This window comes from Oncorhynchus gorbuscha, linkage group LG02 (assembly GCF_021184085.1).
Source record: "Oncorhynchus gorbuscha isolate QuinsamMale2020 ecotype Even-year linkage group LG02, OgorEven_v1.0, whole genome shotgun sequence".
Classification (NCBI taxonomy): domain Eukaryota; kingdom Metazoa; phylum Chordata; class Actinopteri; order Salmoniformes; family Salmonidae; genus Oncorhynchus; species Oncorhynchus gorbuscha.
The window spans coordinates 6,979,065-6,991,323 of record NC_060174.1 but is presented as its reverse complement, the minus strand read 5'-3'; the positions used below and the strand labels follow the sequence as shown (position 1 = coordinate 6,991,323).

The 12,259-nt window shown below is 40.4% G+C and overlaps 1 protein-coding gene across 3 annotated transcripts in view; it reads right to left on the bottom strand.

Annotated features, from left to right (window-relative positions):
- The window catches only part of LOC123996602 (lisH domain-containing protein ARMC9), an 86,081-nt gene that overhangs the window by 15,672 nt on the left and 58,150 nt on the right, over nt 1-12,259 (bottom strand). For all 3 annotated transcript variants that reach the window (XM_046300099.1, XM_046300116.1, XM_046300107.1), the window contains one exon: nt 1,711-1,804. In XM_046300099.1, coding sequence (XP_046156055.1) covers nt 1,711-1,804 — 94 coding nt within the window. The remainder of the gene's footprint in view (nt 1-1,710; nt 1,805-12,259) is intronic.

Sequence of the window (12,259 nt, the reverse complement as noted above, 5' to 3'; positions counted from 1 at the left end):
AGACAGAGAAAGAGAAGGAGAGACTGTAAAAGAAAGAGAGAGGGAGAGACTGTAAAAGAGAGGGAGAGACTGTAAAAGAAAGAGAGGGAGAGAGACTAAAAGAAAGAGAGGGAGAGAGACTAAAAGAAAGAGAGAGGGAGAGACTGTAAAAGAAAGAGAGGGAGAGAGACTGTAAAAGAAAGGGAGAGGGAGAGACTGTAAAGGGAGAGGGAGAGACTGTAAAAGGAGAGGAGAGAGACTGTAAAAGAAAGAGAGAGGGAGAGACTGTAAAAGAAGGAGAGGGGAGAGACTGTAAAAGAAAGAGAGAGGGAGAGACTGTAAAAGAAAGAGAGGGGGAGACTGTAAATGGAGAGGAGAGACTGTAAAAGAAAGAGAGAGGGAGAGACTGTAAAAGAAAGAGAGAGGGAGAGACTGTAAAAGAAAGAGAGAGGGAGAGACTGTAAAAGAAAGAGAGAGGGAGAGACTGTAAAAGAAAGAGAGAGGGAGAGACTGTAAAAGAAAGAGAGAGGGAGAGACTGTAAAAGAAGGAGAGAGGGAGAGACTGTAAAAGAAAGAGAGAGGGAGAGACTGTAAAAGAAAGAGAGAGGGAGATACTGTAAAAGAAAGAGAGAGGGAGAGACTGTAAAAGAAAGAGAGAGGGAGAGACTGTAAAAGAAAGAGAGAGGGAGAGACTGTAAAAGAAGGAGAGAGGGAGAGACTGTAAAAGAAGGAGAGAGGGAGAGACTGTAAAAGAAAGAGAGAGGGAGAGACTGTAAAAGAAAGAGAGAGGGAGAGACTGTAAAAAAAAAGAAGGAGAGAGGGAGAGACTGTAAAAGAAAGAGAGAGGGAGAGACTGTAAAAGAAAGAGAGAGGGAGAGACTGTAAAAGAAAGAGAGAGGGAGAGACTGTAAAAGAAGAGAGAGAGGGAGAGACTGTAAAAGAAGGAGAGAGGGAGAGACTGTAAAAGAAAGAGAGAGGGAGAGACTGTAAAAGAAAGAGAGAGGGAGAGACTGTAAAAGAAAGAGAGAGGGAGAGACTGTAAAAGAAAGAGAGAGGGAGAGACTGTAAAAGAAAGAGAGAGGGAGAGACTGTAAAAGAAGGAGAGAGGGAGAGACTGTAAAAGAAGGAGAGAGGGAGAGACTGTAAAAGAAGGAGAGAGGGAGAGACTGTAAAAGAAGGAGAGAGGGAGAGACTGTAAAAGAAAGAGAGAGGGAGAGACTGTAAAAGAAAGAGAGAGGGAGAGACTGTAAAAGAAGGAGAGAGGGAGAGACTGTAAAAGAAAGAGAGAGGGAGAGACTGTAAAAGAAAGAGAGAGGGAGAGACTGTAAAAGAAGGAGAGTGGGGGAAAGGAGTGATAGAGAGAAAATCTTTCCAGGCATTCCAGTACTGACATGTCACTCTCAGCGAAGAATGTCACACTGTCACGTGATTCTCCCTCTCCTACAGTCTGACACAGCTAAAGGGGGCCAGGGAACCACTAGTGTGCGTGTGTGAGAGAGAAAAAGTGTATAAACATGAGTGTGTGGGATGTACTATATGTAACTATAAGTGCTGTTTATGTGTAAATGACTGCATGTAAGTAAATGTTATTGTAAGTTGATACATTAGTGTGCCTGTGTGTGTGTGTGTGTGTGTGTGTGTGTGTGTGTGTGTGTGTGTGTGTGTGTGTGTGTGTGTGTGTGTGTGTGTGTGTGTGTGTGTGTGTGTGTGTGTGTGTGTGTGTGTGTTCACCTGGCAGAGTGTCCGTTGCGCTCCTCCCCCTCCTGGGCTCTTCGTCCTTCATATGACCCACCAGACTCCTGGGACGAACGGCCACACTCTGAGTCTGTGTGTAAGCAGAGAGAGAGAGAGAGAGAGAGAGAGAGAGAGAGGGAGAGAGAGAGAGAGAGAGACAGAGAGAGAGAGAGAGAGAGAGAGAGAGAGAGAGAGAATGTCATCCTGTAAGAAACATGGTATAGAGGAGACGGACCCACTGGTTGCCCTCTAGATTACAGAGAGCTGGTAGTCCCATCCACCAAACTACCAGGTGGGTGGTATAGAGGAGATGGACCCACTGGTTGGCCTCCAGGTTACAGAGAGCTGGTAATCCCATCCACCACACTACCAGGTGGGTGGTATAGAGGAGACAGACCCACTGGTTGCCCTCCAGGTTACAGAGAGCTGGTAATCCCATCCACCACACTACCAGGTGGGTGGTATAGAGGAGACAGACCCACTGGTTGCCCTCCAGGTTACAGAGAGCTGGTAATCCCATCCACCACACTACCAGGTGTGAAATATGCATTGATTGCAATTATTCCGGAATGAGTGAGAGTTCGTGTGCAAAGGATTAGCTTTTCATTTAATATAATTATCAACTGTGTCGTGACTCTTTTATCATTCCTGCCCTTCTCAGACCCATTTCCCTTTGTCCACCAAGCAGTCATATCGGCTGAGCCCACTAGGGAACCCCCCCTATCATTTCCTTGTAACCATATCTACTGTGTTGTTTGTTCATGCATTTCTGTGATTATTTAGTTAGTTAGTAAATTAATTATTAAGACAATTGGTGTATGGATGATTCATAGTAAAGGCTGGGTTAGTGCAGGGATCCAACAATTTACGATGTTTGGAATGAGACTAACGTGAGGTAAAGAATAATTCATTAATTAGAAGACTAATTGATCAGATATTAAAATATCCGAAGAGTTATATTAGGAAAATTATAACTTTGTAATCTGAAGATTTTTGTTGGTGCCCCGACTTCCTAGTTAATTACATTTACATGATTAGTTTAATCACGTAATAATAATTACAGAGAATTTATTAGATAAAATAACAGTCTTCACTTTAATGATGCCACCGACACGACATGCTAATGATCAAAATCCAGACAACAAAGCCATCACCTACAGTGAGATGAACCTGGAGACCTGGCTCTCAAGAGAACACAGGCTATGTGCACAATGCCCACAAAATGAGGTGGAAACTGAGATGCACTTCCTAACCTCCTGCCAAATGTATGACCATATAAGAGACATATATTTCCCTCAGATTACACAGATCCACAAAGAATTTGAAAACAAACCCGATTTTGATAAACTGCCATATCTACTGGTTGAAATACCACAGTGTGACATCACAGCAGCAAGATTTGTGACCTGTTGCCACAAGAAAAGGGAAACCAGTGAATTTTTTTTTTTTACACCATTGTAAATACAACCCATATTTATGTTTATGTATTTTCCCTTTTGTACTTTAACCATTTGCACATCATTACAACACTGAATATATACATAATATGACATTTGTAATGTCTTTATTCTTTTGGAACTTCTGTGACCCTAACACCCTAGCACCTAACATTTTTTAAATAAAAGAAATGAGCTGTAGGTAGAGGAGGTTGGTGGGAGGAGCTATAGGTTGACAGGGTCAAGGTAACGGCTGGAATAGAATCGATGGAACCAAGCACGTCAGACACATGGAAACAAAGTGTTTGACTCCATTCCACGGATTCCATTCCAGCCGTTACAATGCTCCCATCCCTCCTATAGCTCCTCTGTCCGTAGGCTGAATGATTATTTTGCACCATGTCTTTTGCCTGATTTTGATATGTTTCTGCTTGTAATTTCTGACATTTTGGTAGGATGTACGGTTAGTCAACTTGTCTATAATTAGATACGTGCAGCTTCTCTGAGGTTACTCCAGAACAGGGGTTTCCTAGAGTCGGTCGTGGCCCCCCCCCCTTGCACCAACAGTGCATTGGGAAAGTATTCAGACCCCTCGACTTTTTCCACATTTTGTTACGTTACAGCCTTATTATGAAATTGATTTAATAGTTTTTTCCCCTCATCAACCTACACACAATACCCAATAATGACAAAAGAAAAAAACTGTATTGTAGAACATTTATTTTTTAATAAGGAAATATCTTATTTACATAAGTATTAAGACTTGAAATTGAGCTCAGCTGCATCCTGTTTCCGTTGATCATCCTTGAGATGTTTCTACAACTTAATTGGAGTCCACCTGTGGTAATTTCAATTAATTGGACATGATTTGGAAAGGCACACACCTGTCCATATAAGGTCCCACAGTTGACAGTGCATGTCAGAGCAAAAACCAAGCCATGAGGTGGAAGGGAATTGTCTGTAGAGCTCAGAGACAGGATTGTGTTCAGGCACAGATCTGGGGAAGGGAATCAAAACATTTCTACAGCATTGAAGGTCCCCAAGAACACAGTGACCTCCATCATTCTTAAAAGGAAGAAGTTTGGAAACACCAAGACTCTTCCTAGATTTGGCCGCCCGGCCAAACTGAGCAATCGGAGGAAACAGGACTTGGTCAGGGAGGTGACTGAGAACTCGGTGGTCACTGACAGAGCTCCGGAGTTCCTCTGAAGAGATGAGAGAACCTTCCAGAATGACTACCATCTCTGCAGCACTCCACCAATCAGGCCTTTATGGTAGAGTGGTCAGACAGAAGCCACTCCTCAGTAAAAGGCACATAACAGCCCGCTTGGAGTTTAAGGCACCTAAAGGATTCTCAGACCATGAACAACAAGATTCTCTGGTCTGATGAAACCAAGAACTCTTTGGCCTGAATGCCAATTGTCACGTCTGGAGGAAACTTGGCACCATCCCTACGGTGAAGCATGGTGGTGGTAGCATTGTGCTGTGAGGATGTTTTTCAGGGGCAGGGACTGGGAGACTAGTCACGAATGAGGGAAAAATGAACGGAGCACTGTACAGAAAGATCCTTGATGAAAACCTGCTCCAGAGCATTCAGGACATCAGACTGGGGCGAAGGTTCACCTTTCAACAGAACAACAACCCTAAGCACACAGTCAAAACAACGCAGGAGTGGCTTCGGGACAAGTCTCTGAATGTCCTTGAGTGACCCAGCCAGAGCCCGGACTTGAACCTGATCAAACATCTCTGGAGAGACCTGAAAATAACTGTGCAGCGACGCTCCCCATCCAACCTGACAGAGCTTAAGAGGATCTGCAGAAAAGAATGGGAGAAACTCCATAAATACAGGTGTGCCAAACTTGTAGCGTCATACCCAAGAAGACTCGAGGCCGTAATCGCTACAAGGAAATGTACTTCCTAAATATGATTAGGCTATAGTAGACTATATTATCTATAAATAAATATTGATCACCCATATTTGTCTCGGTCTGAAAATCGTCCCAGTCCTAAAATGTAGGCTTTAAAACGTTCAGCAAGAATAATTTCAAGTCTCACCAACATTGCTCTATTTCTACCTACGTCTGTAATACCGCACAGCAACACTGACAGCTTAATGGGCCGCGTGAAAAACTCTGGTAATTGAACCTACAGTATTTCTTAGTTTTAAAAAAAATAAAGGGTTTTGATATTGCCTATAGGGTGGAAAATTACTGGGACCATGGCTAGCAAGTGAGACAGAAGCCAGTGGGTGTTGGCCGGACAGAAAGCCAAGGGGTGGGTGCTCGATAGAAAGTCAACATTATTTTCCAGCACTGAACCCTGATTGGTCCTGTAAGTCGCTCTGGATAAGCTCTGGTAAATGTGTCTGTGGGTGGCACTAACTCTGACTAGTCATTTTGAACTGCGGACTTCTAAGGAATCGCCCTGACGGCCTGTAGACGTCACATCAAAAGAAATTAAAAACTAAAAACATGAGATGGTGAAGTAGCAGCAGCAGCAGGAAATGAAATCCCCCTACAACGACAAGGAACAATTCTTGGAAATATACACTGTTAGAAAAAAGGGTTCCTAAAGGGGTTCTTTGGCTGTCCCCATTGCAGACCCTTTTTTGGTTCCATGTAGAACCCACTGTGGAAAGGGTTCTACATGGAACTAAAAAGGGTTTTTCAAAAGGTTCTCCTATAGGGACTGCCCAAAGAACCCCTTTAGGTACTAGAAAGCACCATTTTTTTCTAAGAGTGTACAAGGTGCAAAGACTGTAAAGCGAATATATATATAATAATATATGCCATTTAGCAGACGCTTTTATCCAAAGCGACTTAGTCATGTGTGCATACATTCTACGTATGGGTGGTCCCGGGGATCGAACCCACTACCCTGGCGTTACAAGCGCCATGCTCTACCAACTGAGCTACACAGGACAACTGTAGCCCATTGGTAATCTAGGCTACTGCAATGACACATTTAAATGAAAGAGAAGCGTCTTGTTATTTCTAGAATATCCTTTATCAATGAAGTCGATGGGCTAACTCTCACTCGCTTCAAAACAAAGCCTGTTTCATTTATCAGTTATGTCAATGACGAACTCTCACTCGCTTAAAAACGAAGCCTGTATCATTTATCAGTTATGTCAATGACGAACTCTCACTCGCTTAAAAACGAAGCCTGTTTCATTTATCAGTTATGTCAATGACGAACTCTCACTCGCTTAAAAACGAAGCCTGTATCATTTATCAGTTATGTCAATGACGAACTCTCACTCGCTTAAAAACGAAGCCTGTATCATTTATCAGTTATGTCAATGACGAACTCTCACTCGCTTAAAAACAAAGCCTGTTTCATTTATCAGTTATGTCAATGACGAACTCTCACTCGCTTAAAAACGAAGCCTGTATCATTTATCAGTTATGTCAATGACGAACTCTCACTCGCTTAAAAACGAAGCCTGTTTCATTTATCAGTTATGTCAATGACGAACTCTCACTCGCTTAAAAACGAAGCCTGTATCATTTATCAGTTATGTCAATGACGAACTCTCACTCGCTTAAAAACGAAGCCTGTTTCATTTATCAGTTATGTCAATGACGAACTCTCACTCGCTTAAAAACGAAGCCTGTATCATTCATCTCTGATCAAAAGAACCCTTCTGTTCTGAAGTTCAATAGGAAACTTTTATTGACCGAGGTGATTTCAAATATACATTGAAAAGGGAAAACACATTGAAGGTGTTTCACAATTGCTTAAATGTAAACACAACTGTGGACACCTTGTCATTCTTTGACAAAAGAGTGTAGGAGCGATTGTTAAAATAAAGTCAACAACTTTACCTGGCTATCTAGCCACCATTAATCTCTTTGCTAACAAATGTAATGCTGTAACAAAAAACTGTCTACACGAATGTTTACTTTATAATGTTTGTGAAGTCTACTACTTTCCAAAGTCGTCTGCTGTGACTATGGACAATAAAGCTATTGTAAAGTTATATCCTCTGTAGATGGATGATTTAAAAATATTTTATTGGACCATTAACAGATATGGCTCATGAACCTTTACGGACCACATAATGACGATCCACGTTTGAAAATATATATAATAAATTATTAAACCTACAAGCAATAGACTACTATTATTATGGTGGGAGATTATAATACTGTTTTAAATACCTCAATGGACCATAAAGGAAATCACACTGCAAACTATCACTCTCATGCTCTAAAGGAAATCACAAATATCATGGATATATTAGAATTAGTGGATATATGGAGGCTTAAATATCCCGACCTAGTGAGATATACATTGGGGAGGCTCAATCAAACTCGTAGTCTTGACAACTTTCTTATGTCATTTTTGTTGGCGCTAAAAGTTAAAAAAAAAAGTGTTGATAGGGGGCAGAATGCGGTCAGACCATCAGTTAATTGGCATATACATTCCTGTTACTGAATTTCCACGTGGGCGAGGATATTGGAAATGTAATCCATGCCTATTGGATGACAACTTGTTTTTAACCAGGACAGAATCATTTATAACTGACTATAACATAGGTATAGCAGATCCCCTTATTGTTGGACTTCGCTGTCCGTGAGACTATAAAACCACTTCTGAATAAACTACCTTCTTATTTATCATCACTCATCAATATTAGAATTATAATTCCTAAAACCAGGTCTCAAGCATGGATTACACTTGAGGCCCATGCAGTTTCCACAGAGTTGGGTATGGCTGCCCTTTCCTGTTACGCTCCTTGCCTATGGAATAAGCCGGCAGACTAAACTTGAGACTTGAGACTCTTGTCCCCCTGTTGCTCATTTTAAATATTTATTGGAGCATTTTTATTTTTGTATTGCTTGTAACTGTTTTGGGTAATGCAAGTTCTTGTGCTGTTAGTAGAATAACCTGTTTGTAGAATAACCTGTTTGTAGAATAACCTGTTAGTAGAATAACCTGTTTGTAGAATAGCCTGTTAGTAGAATAACCTGTTTGTAGAATAACCTGTTGGTAGAATAACCTGTTGGTAGAATAACCTGTTGGTAGAATAACCTGTTTGTAGAATAACCTGTTTGTAGAATAACCTGTTTGTAGAATAACCTGTTTGTAGAATAACCTGTTTGTAGAATAACCTGTTTGTAGAATAACCTGTTAGTAGAATAACCTGTTTGTAGAATAACCTGTTTGTAGAATAACCTGTTTGTAGAATAACCTGTTTGTAGAATAACCTGTTAGTAGAATAACCTGAATAACCATCACAGTGTTGCGATGCAAAAAAATTGAGCAAAATGTATAGCACATAGAATTAAAAAGATAGTGTTGAATATTATTCATTCTAAATCAGACAGTTTTTTAAAACATGGACAATACATTGGAGATAATATAAGGCAAGTACTTGAAACAATAGAACACTATGAAAAATCTGGGAATCCAGGCCTGCTGTAGGTAGAATAACCTGTTAGTAGAATAACCTGTTAAAAAGGCTGACGTTAAAAAGGCTTTTGATAAAGTACGACTGGAGTTTATATTTAAATTCCTGGTACATTTCAATTTTGGAGAATCTCTTATAATATGGGTTAAAGTCATGTATAGTAACCCTAGCTGTAATATAGTAAACAATGGCTACTTCTCAGAAAGTTTTAAACTGTCAAGAGGAGTAAAACAAGGTTGTCCACTATCGGCATATCTATTTATTAATGCCATTGAAATGTTATTCAAATCAGATCCAACATTAATATCAAGGGGCTGGAAATCCAGGGATTAAAACAAAGGTGTCATTGGACACTGATGATTCACATTTTCTTTTAAATCCACAATTTGGATCCCTCCGCAGCCTCAGAGGATCTACAAACGTTTTCGTAACTCTCTGGATTACAACCAAATTATGATAAATGCACAATATTATGTACTGGATCACAAAAAAAGACATGATTCCATATGTTTTATTTAATAGTTTTGATCTCTTCACTATTATTCTACAATGTAGAAAATAGTAAAAATAAAGAAAAACCCTTGAATGAATAGATGTTCTAAAACTAACAGTCAAAAGTTTAGACACACCTACTCATTCAAGGGTTTTTTATTTTTTAAATATATTTTCTACATTGTAGAATAATATTGAAGACACCAAAACAATGAAATCATGTAGTTACCAAAAAAGTGTTAAACAAATATATTTTAGATTCTTCAAAGCAGGCACCCTTTGCCTTGATGACAGCTTTGCACACTCTGGCATTCTCTCAACCAGATTCACCTGGAATGCATTTCCAACAGTCTTGAAGGAGTTCCAATATATGTCACTCTGCGGTCCAACTCATCCCAAACCATCTGAATTGGGTTGAGGTCGGGTGATTGTGGAGGCCAGGTCATCTGATGCAACACTCCAACACTCTCCTACTTGGTCAAATAGCCCTTACACAACCTGGAGGTGTGTTGGGTCTTCGTCCTGTTGAAAAAGTCCCACTATGCGCAAAGCAGAATACTGTGGTAGCCATGCTGGTTAAGTGTGCCTTGAATTCTAAATACATCACTGAGTGTCACCAACAAAGCACACCCACAGCGTCACACCTCCTCCTCCATGCTTCATGGTGGGAACCACACATGCGGTGGTCATCTGTTCACCTACTCCGCGTTTTACAAAGACATGGCGGTTGGAACCAAAAATCTCAAATTTGGACTCATCAGACAAAAGGACAGATTTCCACCAGTCTAATGTCCATTACCTCGTGTTTCTTGGCCCAAGCAAGTCTCTTGTTCTGATTGGTGTCCTTTAGTAGTGGTTTCTTTGCAGCAATTCGACCATGAAGGCCTGATTCACGCAGTCGACTCTGAACAGTTGATGTTGAGATGTGTCTGTTACTTGAACTCGGTGAAGCATTTATTTGGGCTGCAATTTCTGAGGCTGATAACTCCAATGAACTTATCCTCTGCGGCAGAGGTAACTCTGGGTCTTTCTGTCCTGTGGTGGTCCTCATGAGAGCCAGTTTCATCACAGCGCTTGATGGTTTTTGAGACTGCACTTGAAGAAACTTTCAACGTTTTTGAAATGTTCTGCATTGACTGACATTCATGTCCTAAAGTTATGATGGACTGTTTTTCTCTTTGCATATTTGAGCTGTTCTTGCCATAATATGGACTTGGTATTTCACTAAATAGGGCCATCTTCTGTATACCAACCCTATCTTGTCACAACACAACTGATTGGCTCAAAAGCATTAAGGAAAGAGCAGACATGTTAATTGAAATGCATTCCAGGTGATTACATCATGAAGCTGGTTAAGAGAATGCCAATAGTGTGCAAAGCTGCCATCAAGGCAAAAGGTGACTACTTTGAAGAATCTAAAATCTAAAATATATTTTGATTTGTTGAATACTTTTTTGGTACCTACACTTTAAGTCAGAAGTTTACATACACCTTAGCCAAATACATTTAAACTCAGTTTTTCACAATTCCTGACATTTAATCCTAGCAAACATTCCCCGTCTTAGGACAGTTAGGATCCCCACTTTATTTTAAGAATGTGAAATGTCAGAATAATAGTAGAGATAATTATTTCTTTCAGCTTTAATTTCTTTCATTACATTCCCAGTCGGTCAGAAGTTTACATACACTCAATTAGTATTTGGTAGTATTGCCTTTAAATTGTTTAACTTGGGTCAAACGTTTCGGGTAGCCTTCCACAAGCTTCCCACAATAAGTTGGGTAAATTTTGACCCATTCTTCCTGGCAGAGCTGGTTTAACTGAGTCAGGTTTGTAGGCCTCTTTGCTCGTACACGCTTTTTCAGTTCAGCCCAAACATTTTCTATGGGATTGAGGTCAGGGCTTTGTGATGGCCATTCCAATACCTTGACTTTGTTGTCCTTAAGCTATTTTGCCACAACTTTGGAAGTATGCTTGGGGTCATTGTCCATTTGGAAGACCCATTTGCGACCAAGCTTTAACTTCCTGACTGATGTCTTGAGATGTTGCTTCAATATATCCACATAATTTTTCTCCCTCATGATGTCATCTATTTTGTGAAGTGCACCAGCCCCTCTTGCAGCAAAGCACCCGCACAACACGATGCTGCCACCCCAGTGCTTCATGGTTGGGTGGTGTCTTCGGCTTGCAAGCCTTCTCCTTTTTCCTCCAAACATAACGATGGTCATTATGGCCAAACAGTTTCATCAGACCAGAGGACATTTCTCCAAAAAAGTACAATCTTCATCCCCATGTGCAGTTGCAAACCGTAGTCTGGATATTTTATGGCAATTTTGGAGCATTAGCTTCTTCCTTTCTGAGCGGCCTTTCAGGTTATGTCGATATAGGACTCATTTTACTGTGGATATAGATACTTTTGTATCTGTTTCCTCCAGCACCTTTACAAGGTCCTTTGCTGTTGTTCTGGGATTGATTTGCACTTTTCGCACGAAAGCACGTTCATCTCTAGGAGACAGAATGAGTCTCCTTCCTGAGTGGTATGACGGCTGCGTGGTCCAATGGTGTTTATAGTTGCGTACTATTGTTTGTACAGATGGACGTAGTACCTTCAGGCATTTGGAAATTGCTCAGAAGGATGAACCAGACTTCTGGAAGTCTACATTTTTTTCCTGAGGTCTTGGCTGATTTCTTCAGATTTTCCCATGATGTCAAGCAAAGAAGCACCGAGTTTGAAGGTAGGCCTTGAAATACCTCCACAGGTGCACCTCCAATTGACTCAAATTATGTCAATTATCCTATCAGAAGCTTCTAAAACAATGACATAATTTTCTGGAATTTTTCAAGCTGTATAAAAAGGCACAATCAACTTAGTGTATGTAAACTTCTGACCCACTGGAATTATGATTCAGTGAATTATAAGTGAAATAATCTGTCTGTAAACAATTGTTGGAAAAATTGCTTGTGTCATGCACATAGTAGATGTCCTAACCAACTTGCCAAAACAATAGTTTGTTAACAAGAAATTTATGGAGTGGTTGAAAAACGAGAATTAATGACTCCAGCCTAAGTGTATGTAAACTTCCGACTTCAACTGTACATGATTCCATATGTGTTATTTCATAGTTTTGATTTCTTCACTGTTATTCTACATGTATGTAGAAAATAGTACAAATAAAGAAAAACCCTAGAACAAGTAAGTGTTTC